Here is a 14,891-nt window from a genome sequence, read left to right on the forward strand (position 1 = left end):
GAGGTTATAGTGAAGAGTTTAGAAGGATAACAAGTGGACAAAAAACGTAAATCCTATGAAAATGATAGTACCTTTCTATTTTAAATTTCCTAATAATTTATAGCTAACTTAATCTCATAATAACCATGCTTATTTCAGAATTTTCTTGTCTAGATTTTAGAAATGGCAATAAGTAGCTAATTATTTTCCTCCTAAGCTCTCAAATGAAAACCAGTTTTTCATATTTTTTCCTTTTAAAGAATAATGTAGATTCTCCAAACTTTTACTACCTATCTATTTTAGGGGAATGGCAGTGAGTCTACTCCTGTATAATGCAGCTCTCAAATTTTAATGTGTAATAAAATCACCTAGGGATCTTGTTGAAATGCAGATTGTAATTCAGTAGGGCTGGGTGGGTGGAGCCTGAAGTTATTTATTTCTAACAAGCTCTGCCAGGGATGTCAATGTTAATGGTCTGAGGACCACATTTGGAGGAACAGCGTTCTGGCTTGGTGGTATGCTGTTGGGACTGTTCTAAGGTATTCCATACTACATATTGTAATTCCTAAAACTGTATAGAGAATCCAATACTAAATATAATAGGAAGACCAACAGATTTTAATAAATATATTACATTACCAATTATTATGAACAGTAATATATCTAGTTGTATGTTTAACACCACAGTGCCAATTAATGATTAATTTATTGTGAAAAAAATATGTTCTCTTATTGCACTCTTCTTTCAGACTTTTCAAAATTATTTGGATTATAGTTAGCTTCTAATGATAAGCTTTTTCTGTTTTGATGTTTGTGCTTTTACCCAATTTAGTAATAAAAATGTATCAAACGTGGAAAAAATGGTGGGGCAGAGGAAGGATATTTATTTGATATTGAAAAATATTATCCTACCAGATTTATTTTTTATATTGCCCATCTTCTGATGGCTTCCAAGTATGCTTAATTAGAAAACTATTTTCGGTGAAAAAAGGGGATGGAAATTCTTACAATCTCTTTAGGATTTTGGGGTGCATATTTATGGTACTATTTCTAGATGTATATTTGGAATCTTTATTACTTCCTTTGGAAAGTTAATGAGGGCAGAGAGGATCTTTCTCCCTTCTCACTGTGGAAAATTCCAAACATACACAAAACTAGAAAATAATAGTATAATGAGCCTCCATGTACCTATCAGCCAGCTATAACAATGATCAACTAATGACCAATCCTGTTTTCATCTGTAATTCTACCTCCCACCTCCATCCCTGCACTGGGTTATTTTGAAGCTAATCCCAGACATGATAATATATTATCCCTATTTTGATGATGGATAAATAAGTGTCCAGCCATTCTAGTGCCGTTACTTACTTAGTACAGAATCCAAAACTCCAACCACCCAGTAAATACTTATTGAGTACTTGTTCTGTGACACGTACTAATCTAGGCTCAGCATATATAAAACACAACATAAACTTTTGGAGAAATTCACATTAGGTACTAGCTAGTTACGTAAGGCATGGCTACTCACTTCTACTTAAAAATTGCTAATTGCTTTCCATCATATTACTCGAGCTTTATTACCAAAAAAAAAAAAGAAAAAGAAAGAAAAAGAAAGGAAAAGCCCACAGTAATCTGCTGGTCCTACTTCCTTTGCCTTACTGACTTACCTTTCACTCACAACATGGCTTATCCCACCCAACCACAGTGGCCTCCTAGCTGTTACTGATTCCCTTTATGTTTACATCTCAAAATCTTTGTACTTAACATTCCCTTGGTCACACCTTTCCTTCAGATATTTGCATAACATATTATCTCACCTCTTTAAAATCTTCTCTGCTCTCATCTGCTTTCCAGCCTCTACATATTTTCCATATTCACATTTTTCACTAGTATTTAAGGGGTGGGAATTTCAAGGATCCTCTTGTTCTCTTCTGTATTAAGAATTAATATAGAATTTAGTGGTGGGAAGATAACTTAGCCTTTTGAAAATATCATTACTTATCAGCCTTTCAATGTATATCAATTATTTCCAAAAGAATGCTGAAATAATAGTTATTGTGATATTCTTTTCTTCTTGATATAATTTGTCATCACAAGAATGTAGGTGTATGCTTTTGTGATCATTTGTGTTTTGTACAAATGCTACCATGCCGCTTGGCTGTAGAACTATGATTTTGAAGAACTAGCAGCTAAAAGTTTTGATTACTGCAGATCTTACACTTTAATACTATGTATGCCTCTGCTGAGTAATTCACTGAATTAGCATTTCTCCTCTTGCAGCAAGTTAAGATAAGCTTTTTGTGAGTCTGTGTCTTTTAAAATCTTGCCCTAGGTTATGCTTTGTCTACTTTATTTGTATCTGTTTCACTAAGATACAGTTTTTCAAAATACTACCTTGTTCTAGCAAGAGCTCAGTGAGGTTGGCATTCTCTTTCACTGCTTGGGTAAGTGTATAACTCTTGGTGGGAATATATATTAAGAAATTTATATATTTACATCCTCTGATTTCATATGTAGGAATCTAACTCAAGGAAATTTTTGTATGTTGATGTGTATATATAAATGTCTTTTGGTGGTAGAAATTATGAGGGTTTTCAGCTTCTCATTCTTTTCTATTTCTTCCACACTTCTTTAATGATCATCTCTTACTTTCTTACTTTTCTTTCTACTTACCTCCCCTCATTTTCTCTGTTCCTCCCAGTACTTCATTGCTTGATTTCTCTGAGTATTAAAATGGTAGGCCAGGCGTGGTGGTTCATGCCTGTAATCCCAGCACTCTGAGAGCCAAAGCCAGAGGATCACTTGAGGCCAGGAGTTTGACACCAGCCTGGTCAACATTGTGAGATCCTGTCTCTACAAGAAAGAAAATATTGGGCAGGCATTGGTAGCTCATGCCTGTAGTCTCAGCTACTTATTAGACTGAGGTGAGAAGATGGTTTGAGCCCAGAAGTTTGAGGTTACAGTGAGCTATGATCATGCCACTGTAATCTAGCATGTGTGACACAGCAAGATCCTATCTCTTAAGAAAAAAAAAAAAAAGATTAAATAAAATCATGTATGAGGTTGGGGGGTTATATGGGAAATATCCGTATCTTTAGCTCAACTTTGCTGTGAACATAAAACTGCTGTTAAAAAAAAAAAGAAGAAGAAAAAAAGAAAAAGAATACCTTTAGAGATATGGAGACAGACAGAGTGAGTGAGTCGTCGCTTCCAAAGAAGAGACTAAGATTTTGAGGAGATAATATCTGGTTCATATTAGGAACTCAGTAAATATTTTTGAATCATTGTATTGTTTTACTAAGCAAATGTTCCTATTTGAATGAAAAGGTAGGCTGTTTATAATTTGACTATGTCATACCACTTAAGAATCATGAAAACTACTCAGGTATCTAAGAAAGATGATGTATTTCTCTGGATAAATGAATTTTTTTTAGGACTGAAAGCATTTTTTCTATTAAATGTGCATGTTTATGCCTAGCATTTATATGAAGCTACTAAATAAACTCTTTTAAAGAATCCTAATGTCATCCCCCAATGAATAGATTTGTCGCTGCTCTTCAGTGTACTTTTGCTATTAGCATATGTAGTTAGTTGTTTATTTCTTTTATTGCAAGAAGATGGCATTACTAAATTTCTGTAGATATTTTTTTAAAGTATCTTATTCCTAAGAACTTCATTCTTACTTGTTCAATAATTGTTTGAATTGCCTTTGTGCTTTAAAGTATTATATTTTATCTTATAAATTACCATAGTATCCAAAATGGTTGTGCCCATGTCTGTTTTTCCACTGCATGGAATAAAGTGGTTTAAATCTATTTTTTTTCTTCTATAGTGGTTCCCCCTGGAAGTCCTGGGCCCATTACTCGACATGGGTCTTACGACAGTTTAGCTTCTGACCATAGTGGACAGGAAGATGAAGAATGGCTTTCCCAGGTAAAACTCTGAAATATTGAGAGTATTAAAGTAAAATAAAACAGAAATTTACTGTTTTTATTCTTTTCCTTAGAGGTAAAAGGGGAGAATTGGTAACTCTTTGTTGAATTACCAAGAATTAGTTGTCTTTCCATATTACAAATTACTCCACAAATATTGCTGCAGGTGTACATATACATATTATATATACATTATACGTGTGTGTGTATATATATATATGTTAGCTTCCATAAACATGGCATAAAATTTGTGTATTTTTCACACAATCCATTTAAAGCCTTAGGGCCTTGGAATCAATTAATCTATTAATTTTTGAGGCAGAGTCTTGCTCTGTCACCCAAGCTGGAGTGCAGTGACACGACCTTGGCTCACTGCAACCTCCAATTCCTGGTTTCAAGTGATTCTCATGCCTCAGCTTCTTGAGTAGCTGGGATTACAGGCATGCACCACCATGCCTGGCTAATTTTTGTATTTTTAGTAGAGAAGGGGTTTCGCCATGTTGGCCAGGTTGGTCTTGAACTCCTGACTTCAAGCAATCCACCCTTCTTGGCCTCCCAAAGTGCTGGGATTACAGACGTGAGCCACTGTGGCCAGCCAGGAGCTTGGAATTTAAATAGGCTCTTTGGAACACATTTTCATCAGGTTTAAAATAAAAGTTGACCTTGATGAAACAGTGAAGCCACTCAGCAATCTTTGGGATTTGTTTTGTGGAGCCAACATTTTCCGAAGATTGAGTTCATACTTTCATTATTGGAAATATAACATTCCACCCTGCAGAAATTCTGATGGTGCCTTGGTTTCCTTTCCTAAGCCCATGTAATGCTGCTTTTAGTGTCTCTAAGCCAGCCCTACAACATTGCTGGGACTGCAGGCATGCATCACCATGCTGGCTAATTTGTTTTTTTTGTTGTTGTTTTTTAATGTAGAGACAGGATCTCCCTATGTTGCTTAGGCTGGTCTTGAACTCCTGGGCTCAAGCAATCCTCCTGTGTTGGCCTCCCAAAGTGCTGGGATTACAGGCAAGAGCCACCATGCCCAGTCTCCAACAGCTTCACTGACCATCCCTCCCCTTGCCAGGTGAAGCTGTCTTCATCTCAAGGGCTATGAAATAAAAGATACTTGGGCAGATGTCAAAATGATGGGATTACAAATGACTTCATTACAAATGCTGTTATGTCTGCCTCAAGTCTGACATCATTTTATGAAGCTAATGACCTATCTCAGATTACCAATCTGGCAGCTTTTCATCGGACAGGTGCCTCAAAAATGTGGAGGCCATTTGTAGTTTCATTTCTTTCTCAAGGACGGTAGCCTGAAAACTAAAGTCTGGAAAATCAAAAGTAAAGTAAACTGGAAAATCAAGCAGTGTCTAGGTAACATGTATTTATTTCATCACACCAAAAATATTCACAGGAAGTTCCTTGAAGGAAGTCGATTCTTCAGTTCCTGGCATGTGGCGGTCCATCCTTTCTTAATGATAGGAAGATAAAGTAAACCCAAAATGTGTGTTTTTTCCAAAATCAAAATGTTGTCCAAGGAATGCTGGCAGAGAAACCACTGTCCTTCACTTCAACTTTTCAATTAGAAAAAGGGGTAATGTGTGCTGTCAGTGTGAAAGTATATACAATGTGTTTGTCCGGCACACAACAGGAGAGTGAATAGGAACATCTGGCCATTGCCTCGGTGAAATTGAACAGGCATCTGTTTACCTCTGGGCTCTGTGACACTGATGGTTTTGAGCTTAAAGTACACAGAATGCTTTATCTGTGGCCTAATTTACATTGCTGAATACAACTACTTGAATCAGAAATCACTGTCCTCAATCTGAACATTTTTCTCCCTGTGATTAGTGGGAATGTGAATATTGTTCCAAAGACCATGATGCTTTTGCCCTTTTGGACTCACACAGGGCTACACTCTGAACCTTTTCAGTTATGTTTTGTTAAGAATTAATCACCACAATCAGAGAAATGTGATTAAATATAAAAGAACTCAGGACAAAAATAAGGCATGTGGGAAGTCAGTTACATAAAGTATTTGCACAGGCAAGAATGTACCAATGACAAGACATTTAAACTAGTTTGTATATTTAGTCTCTCATTCGAGTTGATTATTTGTAAAAAAAAAAAAAATCATGTAATATATATATATATTTCAGGTTTTTCCAAGTGTCTTCTACCCACTTCTTTGACTTTATAATGTTTAATAAAGTATTGGCGGCCGGGCGCAGTGGCTCACGCCTGTAATCCCAGCACTTTGGGAGGCCGAGGCAGGCGGATCACCAGGTCAGGAGACCAAGACCATCCTGGCTAACACGGTGAAACCCCGTCTCTACTAAAAATACAAAAAATTAGCCGGGCGTGGTGGCGGGCGCCTGTAGTCCCAGCTACTGGGGAGGCTGAGGCAGGAGAATGTAGTGAACCCAGGAGGCGGAGCTTGCAGTGAGCAGAGATCACGCCACTGCACTCCAGTCTGGGCAACAGAGCGAGACTCCGTCTCAAAAAAAAAAATGAAATAAAGTAAATAAATAAAATAAAATATTGGCAACATTCCCTATCCCCTCCATTGAGCGTGAAATTCATAAAGCATTTTGGTATTACTGTTTTGTAGCACATCAAATGCCTGTGTCGATATTTGTGGCAGTTGAGAAAACACACTAATTAATGGTATTTGGAAGACAAAAATCTAGTTTGAGAGAAAATATATAATAATTTTTTCATTTAAAAGTGGATTGGGGTAATATTAGGGCAGTATAATAAATATAATATTTTATTGTGGAAATAAAGTGGCTTTGGGCATTAAAATTATTTCAGACCTTTACTTTTCCTTGGATAGTTCAAGAACAACTTCACGTTTGTCATAAGCTTGATCCTCAGTGAAGGAATTACTTTTAATCTGTGGATTAATAGGTGTAGTATTCAGTGCATGCCCACAACATGGTAAGTACTGTCTAGAATGAATGAAAAGGTAGATCCTACGGAGCTGACAATAGTTATATGAGGCAAGCAACTGGTCCTTTTACTTTCCTGTGATTTTTGTCTTATATATGTGTGTGAGGTGTGCATGTGTGTCTGTGTATGTATATGTACACAAAATGTATTTTTTGCTTATGTTGATGAAAAGCAGTAGAGGGATATTTTGAATGTCTACATCAGCTGTGATTATCATCACCTTTTAATTATGGGTGTCCTATCCCTTTGCCACTTTAACATGGGCTTCTTGAAGAATGTGGGTGTTAAGAGGAAGAATGGGGGATTGTGAAGTCTCTCAAATCAGGATCACAAACCATTTAAATCATCATTGCTACTCTGTTCCAGGTTGAAATTGTAACACACACTGGACCCCATAGACGTCTGTGGATGGGTCCACAGTTCCAGTTCAAAACCATCCATCCCTCAGGCCAAACCACAGTTATCTCATCCAGTTCATCTGTGTTGCAGTCTCATGGTCCGAGTGACACGCCACAGCCTCTTTTGGATTTTGATACAGATGATCTTGATCTCAACAGTCTCAGGTAGGAAATGAGAATTAGGGAGTGATTTGAACAAAAGGATTAATATGTTCGTGTGAAATGAGCATCATATGTAATATTTAGGTTTCCCCTTTTGGCACAGTATCATGTTGCAGACTACATGTACTGTTGCACGTAATTCCCCGTCATTACTTGAGATCGTATATAGGGTCTCGTGGGATCACATTACGTGCAATAAATACTTGCTTTTCAGATTATATTCTCCCTAAATCTAATAGTCACTGCACTTTTCAAGCAATTCCACTTTTTGATGCTTTGCTTATATTTCTAACTGCTTGAATCTGATTATGTATTCTTTTCCTGATCTTTCTGAAGTTGGCACCACCTTTCAATTAAATTTCATCTGTGATTTTTATCTAATCCTGTATCTCCCTTCTTTTAGATTATATAAAGTTTTTGGATGGAAAAATGTTGGTATAAATTCAATTATAGTTTATCTTCTATATTTTTATAATACATGTTCTCTCATCCTTATTTGTAGGAATCCTAGGACAGGTGTACAAATTATGCTTTTTATTATTAGCTTTTTTTTTTAATTGCAACTCAGACAGTTTTGACTTGCAGTCTCAAGTTTGCTTAGCAGTTTAATTTGTTATACCAAGACTTGACACATTAGGGTGCAACAGATAATGAAGGACTCAGTCTAATGTAATATAATCTCCCTTTTCTTGTCTTCTCTTTAAAAAAAACTCTATAGTATATCTTGAATTGAATATAAAACAACCCTCTGACCTTTTTCTTGCACACCTTTTAAAAAATAGTGGGAAAAAATGTTCCAGTTACATAGTGGAAATATGTTTTTGTCTTCTTTGTCAGTAACAATAAAAAATTTTTATAACAAGATGAAAATTGTTGCAAAGTTAGATTATGCCTGATGTATCTGTTTAGAAAATATGACACATATTTACTGAGTACCTGCCAGGAGGTGCCAGGAGATATGCCTAGAGTACGGCCAGCTGCCTACTTGGGTCTGAATTGCAACTCTTCATCTCACTCCCTAATCCTGCTCTCACCCCTATTCTTTGTCATCTCTATTTTATTTTATTTATTTTTTATTTTATTTTTTGAGACGGAGTCTTGCTCTGTCACTCGGGCTGGAGTGCAATGGTGTGATCTCTGCTCACTGCAACCTCTGTCTCCTGGGTTCAAGCAGTTCTCCTGCCTTAGGCTCTTGAGTAGCTGGGATGACAGGTGCCCGCCACCAGACCCAGCTAATTTTTGTGTTATTAGTAGAGACGGGGTTTCAACATGTTGGCCAGGCTGGTCTTGAACTCCTTACCTCAAGTGATCCTCCCGCCTTGGCCTCCCAAAATGCTGGGATTACAGGCATGAGTATTTTTTTTTTTTTTTTTTTTTTGAGACTGAGTCCCACTCTGTCACCTGGGCTGGAGTGCTGTGGTGCGATCTCAGTTCACTGCAACATCTAGAATGTATTCTAGCCTCCTGTATTCAAGCGATTCTCCTACCTCAACCTCCTGAGTAGCTAGTATTACAGGTATGCGGCACCACGCCTGCCTAGTTTTTGTGTTTTTAGTAGAGATGGAGTTTCACTATGTTGGCCAGGCTGGTCTTGAACTCCTGACCTCAGGTGATCTGCCCGCCTCTGCCTCCCAAAGTGTGGGGATTACAGGCGTGAGCCACTGCGCCTGGCCTCATCTCTTTAAATTACTCCACAAACTACCTACTCAAGACAGAATCTAGAGGTTATCCTTGAAATCTCTCCTCTCACAGATGCCACATCTAATTCTTCACCAACTTATGTCATTTCTATTCAAAATACATCTAGAAACCTTCCACTCCTCTCCATTCCTAATGCCAGCACCCTAGCAACATTTCACAGACTCCTAACTGCTGTCCCTTTTTACATTTTTGCTTTCCCCTGACTGATGTATCTTCTTAAAGAATGATTCAGCCAGGCGTGGTGGCTCACGCCTGTAATCCCAGCACTTTGGGAGGCTGAGGAGGGTGGATCATGAGGTCAGGAGTTCGAGACCAGCCTGGCCAACATGATGAAACCCCATCTCTACCAAAAAAATACAAAAAATTAGCCGGGCATGGTGGTGCACGCCTGTGATCCCAGCTACTCGGGAGGCTGCGGCAGGAGAATTGCTTGAACATGGGAGGCGGAGATTTCAGTGAGCCGAGATCGTGCCACTGCATTCTAGCCTGGGCAACAGAGTGAGACTCCGTCTCAAAACAACAAACAAACCAACACACAAAAAAAGAACGATTCATCAAGAAGAATGTATCTTCTTTTAATACCTTGTTTAGTATTTTTTGTTTACTCTGCTTTGTATTTTGTTTTTTCTTCTCTACATTTTTTTTGTTCCAGCATAATTCCTCCAGCTTTCTAAAAATGACATTTTTTGACCAAGATGTCAGGTAATAATGACAGAATACAGTGAGAGTGTCAGACCAATTTTCAGTGATGCTAATTGATTAAATATGGTCTAGATGAGGACCTCAAGCCATGATCAGGGAGTCAATTCTTTGCAGTCCTCAACTTAGTGATTCAGTGTACTCGTGTTTACAACAGTCATTTGGTTATTTAAATCTTAATAATAAAGCGTTTAAAATAAGTAACCAATTTATTCTCTTCACAACTATGTAACACATTTAGTTTTTTTGCTAAACCGTGCACAAGACACTGTCTCATTTTTTTTCTAGTGATTGACCAGCTGCTATTTATAAAGCCCTGTGCTGTACTTTTTCTGAGGATGTCTTTGCCCCATTGTTTCGTGGCCTCATCAGCTTTCTTTGTTACTCTTTTCCTCAGGTATAGTCCTTCTATTAAGATAGTTCTAACTCGCTTCTTTTAAAAGCAGATATAGCTACTTTTCCGAATCCTTAAGAATTTTCCTCGCAGACTTTCCCTTTGTTAATAATAATAAATAACTCCCCAAATTTTGTTTAAATCTAAATGACTTTAAATTGTTTATGTTTGATTAGAATATTATCCTGTTTACAGGACACATATAACCTTTAGAAACCTTTATACTGAGCAGCAGGTTTATAAATTTCTGTTAATTGCATTTGTAATTTATATTTTAAACTTTCAGCAGGTAAGCTTGGTTGGGACCTTGGCTAAGACCCTACAGCAGTTTTTATGGGAAATATAGATTTTATTCACATCAATTTTAAGTCCTTTTTAGTACCACCGTTTCCCACCCGGCATCCAATTAGAAACCCAACTATTGAGATTCTCCTCATTCTTGTTTATGATCACTCTAGCCCAGCTCCTTGTCTCTCATCTGATTTCTACACGCCTGTGCATGGTGGCCTATGGCCGACCATTGGCTTTACTTTCTCTCTTAAATTGTGAAGTCCTTGTTTAGATTTTTTGGGGCTCACCTGACCCTTGACACCTAGTACACTGTCCTGTACCCCATAGGATACCAATAATAATATGTAGTGCAGTGATAATCTTCCTCCCTGCCCCCTAACCAAAATGGGAAACAGGCAGGCATAGTGTTGACTCTCATCCATAAGGGAATCAGGCAAGCTCCCTACACAGAGCAGGTGTTTAAAAAGAATGGGCAATGAAATATTTGCTAACAGACCTGAGAAACATATAACGTAAAAGATGCTGAGTATGCAAAGCCTCTCTTTCCACTCAAGATTAGCTCCTCAGAAATTGGTTATCATTTATTTTATTTTATTTAACTGAGATATAATTCACATAACATGAAATTTACCAGTTTTAAAATGTACAAGTCAGTGGGTTTTAGTATATTCACTATGTTTGGCATCCATCCCACTAATTTCAGAACGTTTCCATCATCCCAACCAGTTTTTCTCTTTTTTTAATTATGAAGAAAATTCAAACATGTATAAAATGAAAAGAAAAATAGCATAAACCCCCATATATCTGTTGTCCAGCTTCAGCTATCAAGTCATGGCCACTCTTGCTTCATCTGTAGCCCCATTCACACCCTACCTCCAACTCTGGATTATTCAGAAACCCCAATATAAATTGACTAACTATAGGAGTTGTATTAGCCCACATAGGAAGTTGTTTAGACTAGAAGGGGGCATAATGTTGAATGGACTGACCATATCTAAGAGGCTAGCTTTTTGTTGCTCTCAAGAACAAGGAAACTTCTTTTCCAGACACTTTAAATAAACTTCTCTTTTCTAACTGGTCCACATTAGCTTAGGCTTACCTATCCCCTAACTAACCACTGCCGAGATGTGATGAGATTACCATGACTGGCTTAGAAAAATTAGCTGGGGTGGAATGAATATTGGGTAGTCCTACATAGCAGTGATCAATATTTGTTAATCAGTATTTTCACCTTCCAGTAATAGATCATCCTATACCTCCCTCCTGTTTTTTCTTCCTCACAACAAATGCATGCATTTCATAACTAGTCTGCAGTTCATACTTGGCATTTCAGGCTTCTGTCATCTGTCCCGTGTTTCTTATCAACCTTTTATCTTCCATCAATAGCCTTTATGAACTCTATATTTCAGCCAAATCATGCACTTCAAGATGCCCTGAATCTATCGTATTCTGTCACTAATCTAAGTTTCTATATGTTGTAGTCCTGTGCTTAAAGGGCATTTCTTCCTCCTCTTCATTATGCGTATATACTATTACTATATACAGACCTAATCCCTGTTCCAGCTCTGCAAGATCTCTAACTGATGTGGACCCTGCATGTATTCCCCCATCTCCTCAATCTGAGCTTTTACTATTTATGTCATTCATATTTACACTTTAGTTTTATTTTGCATTGTCATGAATGTTCATGTGCTATGTCATATATATACACATTGGTCTGTATTTTATGTTTTGTTTCTGCTTGTTCTCAGAGTAATGCCTACAAGCAATTAATATTCAGTAAATACTTACTGTATGAATGAATTACCAGAAATGCATGCATATATTGTTGTAATAAGTTTTTGTTTCACTAAGTTGCCTGGGACTTTCAGATCTTTTAATCTTCCAGATACTTTTATGTTAATAGTATTTATTCTAATGCAGCTAGAAAGAGACACTCGGCATTTGGCATTTATATGTTTATTATTCTTTTTTTTTTTTGAGATGGAGTCTTGCTCTGTCACCCAGGCTGGAGTGCAGTGGCACAATCTCGGCTCATTGCAACCTCTGGTTTTTGGGTTCCAGCAGTTCTCCTGCCTCCGCCTCTTGAGTAGCTGGGACTATAGGTGCATGCCACCACACCCGGCTCATTTTTGCATTTTTAGTAGAGACGGGGCTTCACCGTGTTAGCCAGGATGGATGTTTATTATTCTTAAGCAACTTTAAATTGTGTGTAGTAATTTGCACGTTTACTGAGGTTCTAATTGATTCTTGTATGCTAGTTGGTAATTTTATAAAGGTAGCTCAGTTAGTAGTGACCCACCCTGGCCACAGTACATCTTTGTTATCCTATGCTTACTGTCAGATATAAAGTAACTTTCATTAAGCATTTTAATGGAGCATCTCAAAATTTGAAATTACACATTGCTGCCTTTTATGGAACACATTAATAGCTATGGTGATATTAGTGAATTTCAGGATTCTCAAAACTCTTCATGTGTGTCCCTTGGAAATCCCAAAGGTTTCAGTATAAACATTTTCAGTGTTTAATTTCCTCTCCCATTCTACTTATTGTATCCCTTTAAATTAATGTCAGCTTTTCGGTCCCTTCCTTAAAAATCTATGGAATAACACACAAAGATAAGTTAGAAGGGGTCCAGAGTGTAGAGAATGTTTGTAGTGCTTTATCCTTGTGCAGCAATTAGGGACTGCAGCTCCCCTGTTTGTCTTGTTTTAGAATGGATGGTTCTTTAATGGATTGTGCTACTCCAGCATTCCTGATTTAAGGTCTTTTGTAGCAAGTGACAGTTTTGATGCCAGTAACATATGTGAATTAAATTAAATTGCATTGCAGGATCCAGCCAGTCCGCTCTGACCCAGTCAGCATGCCAGGGTCATCCCGTCCAGTCTCTGATCGAAGGGGAGTTTCCACAGTGATTGATGCTGCCTCAGGTAGAAAACCACCTCTGAAATATTTATTGGGTAGTCCTGTGCATTTTTAACTAATTTTCTCGCACAATGTAGAGGATGACATTTATTTGCTTTCCTCTCTGTTTTTTTGTTTTGTGGTGTGTGTGCATTTTAATACAGTACTGTGCCTATATTTCTTGCTGAACAATGCCATGCTTTTAAGCATTCCTAAGGTTGGTGAATGATGCAGTGGAGTTGGCACTTGATTAAATGTAATGAACATAGTATTGAAGGCTACAGGGTTGATGACTGTTTTGCCTTTGATCACCGAAATGTGGAGAAGCAACCTTGACAGAGAACGTAAATACAATCTATGGATTCAATTTACTCAACCTGTTGAGTATGAAAGTGCCTAATCTGTGGAAGTAGAGAGCAGAGAGTCCAAATGCTATAGCTTGAATGATTTTATTATCAAAAGCATCAAGTTTAAAAATTCATTAACTTAACCCTGGTCTATCTATCACAGTTATTAATTTCCTATCCTTGGAAACAAGCTATGAATATGTATCATTAGTACAGAGAAGGAGATCTTTGCCTTTATAGGTGATAGTTGCTCCATTAGTATTATAAAACTGTTTTCAGCCAGGCCTACTAAATGGTAGAATTGTCTGTAGTGATATATTTTCTCGTCTCTAAGTCAAGTGATAAAATAAGGACAGTGATGCCTTGCTTTATAGTGCAGCTGGGGAGCATCTGAAGACAGCGCATGGCAGGATTTTGTCCAAAAATTCTCTCTCAAGTAGAATTATTAAATACTCGGCATTAGTCAAACAGTTGAGTCAGAGAGGATTTTAATCTATAGCGATTTCAAAATCCCTAGAGACCGCTGATTTGATTGAGGCTTAAACTGTGAAAGAAAATGGAAACAAACACAAAACTGATTTGTGAAGGTCACTTTAAAAAGACCAAAGCTTCTGTCTGTGGATATGGATATATTTTTAAGTTTCGAAGCTAATGGGTTTTATACATATTCTTAGCTTTCTGATTTTTTGGTTAGTGGATTGTACCTTGCATCTTACTGAGCTGCCCCATCTAGGGCTATGCCTTCATTTTTAACGTAGACTATTACTTTAGAGGACTCATACTTGTTCCTACTGCTTTAACTTGGCAACCATGGTTGTCCCCTGGAAATGAGCATGGAAATGTGTAGAGTCGCTATCATTGCTTCCCAGCACTGAATGAGATATCGAGATAGGGAACTTAAACAATAAATCTTTTTTGTAGTCACATTCTGAGAATGCTAAGAGATTGTTGTGCTCGTTTGGAATGATCGTTTACAATTGTGAATCCTGGAAATGTTACATATTTTAATCTGAAGTATTTTATTCAAGATTACAACAGTAGGCCTTGATTGGGCTTTTTAAACCTTCTTAAACTACCAGATTACTGATGTTTTATTGTTGAGTGACTAGCTACTAGGAACACATGCTGCCA

The 14,891-nt window shown here is 37.4% G+C and overlaps 1 protein-coding gene across 10 annotated transcripts in view; it reads left to right on the top strand.

Moving 5' to 3' along the window:
- Positions 1–14,891, top strand: part of BCAS3 (BCAS3 microtubule associated cell migration factor) — a 717,859-nt gene that overhangs the window by 390,422 nt on the left and 312,546 nt on the right. For all 10 annotated transcript variants that reach the window (XM_063599306.1, XM_063599304.1, XM_063599309.1 and 7 more), the window contains 3 exons: positions 3,812–3,912; positions 7,230–7,426; positions 13,342–13,439. In XM_063599306.1, the coding sequence (XP_063455376.1) occupies positions 3,812–3,912; positions 7,230–7,426; positions 13,342–13,439 (396 nt within the window). The remainder of the gene's footprint in view (positions 1–3,811; positions 3,913–7,229; positions 7,427–13,341; positions 13,440–14,891) is intronic.

Source organism: Pan paniscus, chromosome 19, assembly GCF_029289425.2.
Source record: "Pan paniscus chromosome 19, NHGRI_mPanPan1-v2.0_pri, whole genome shotgun sequence".
Classification (NCBI taxonomy): domain Eukaryota; kingdom Metazoa; phylum Chordata; class Mammalia; order Primates; family Hominidae; genus Pan; species Pan paniscus.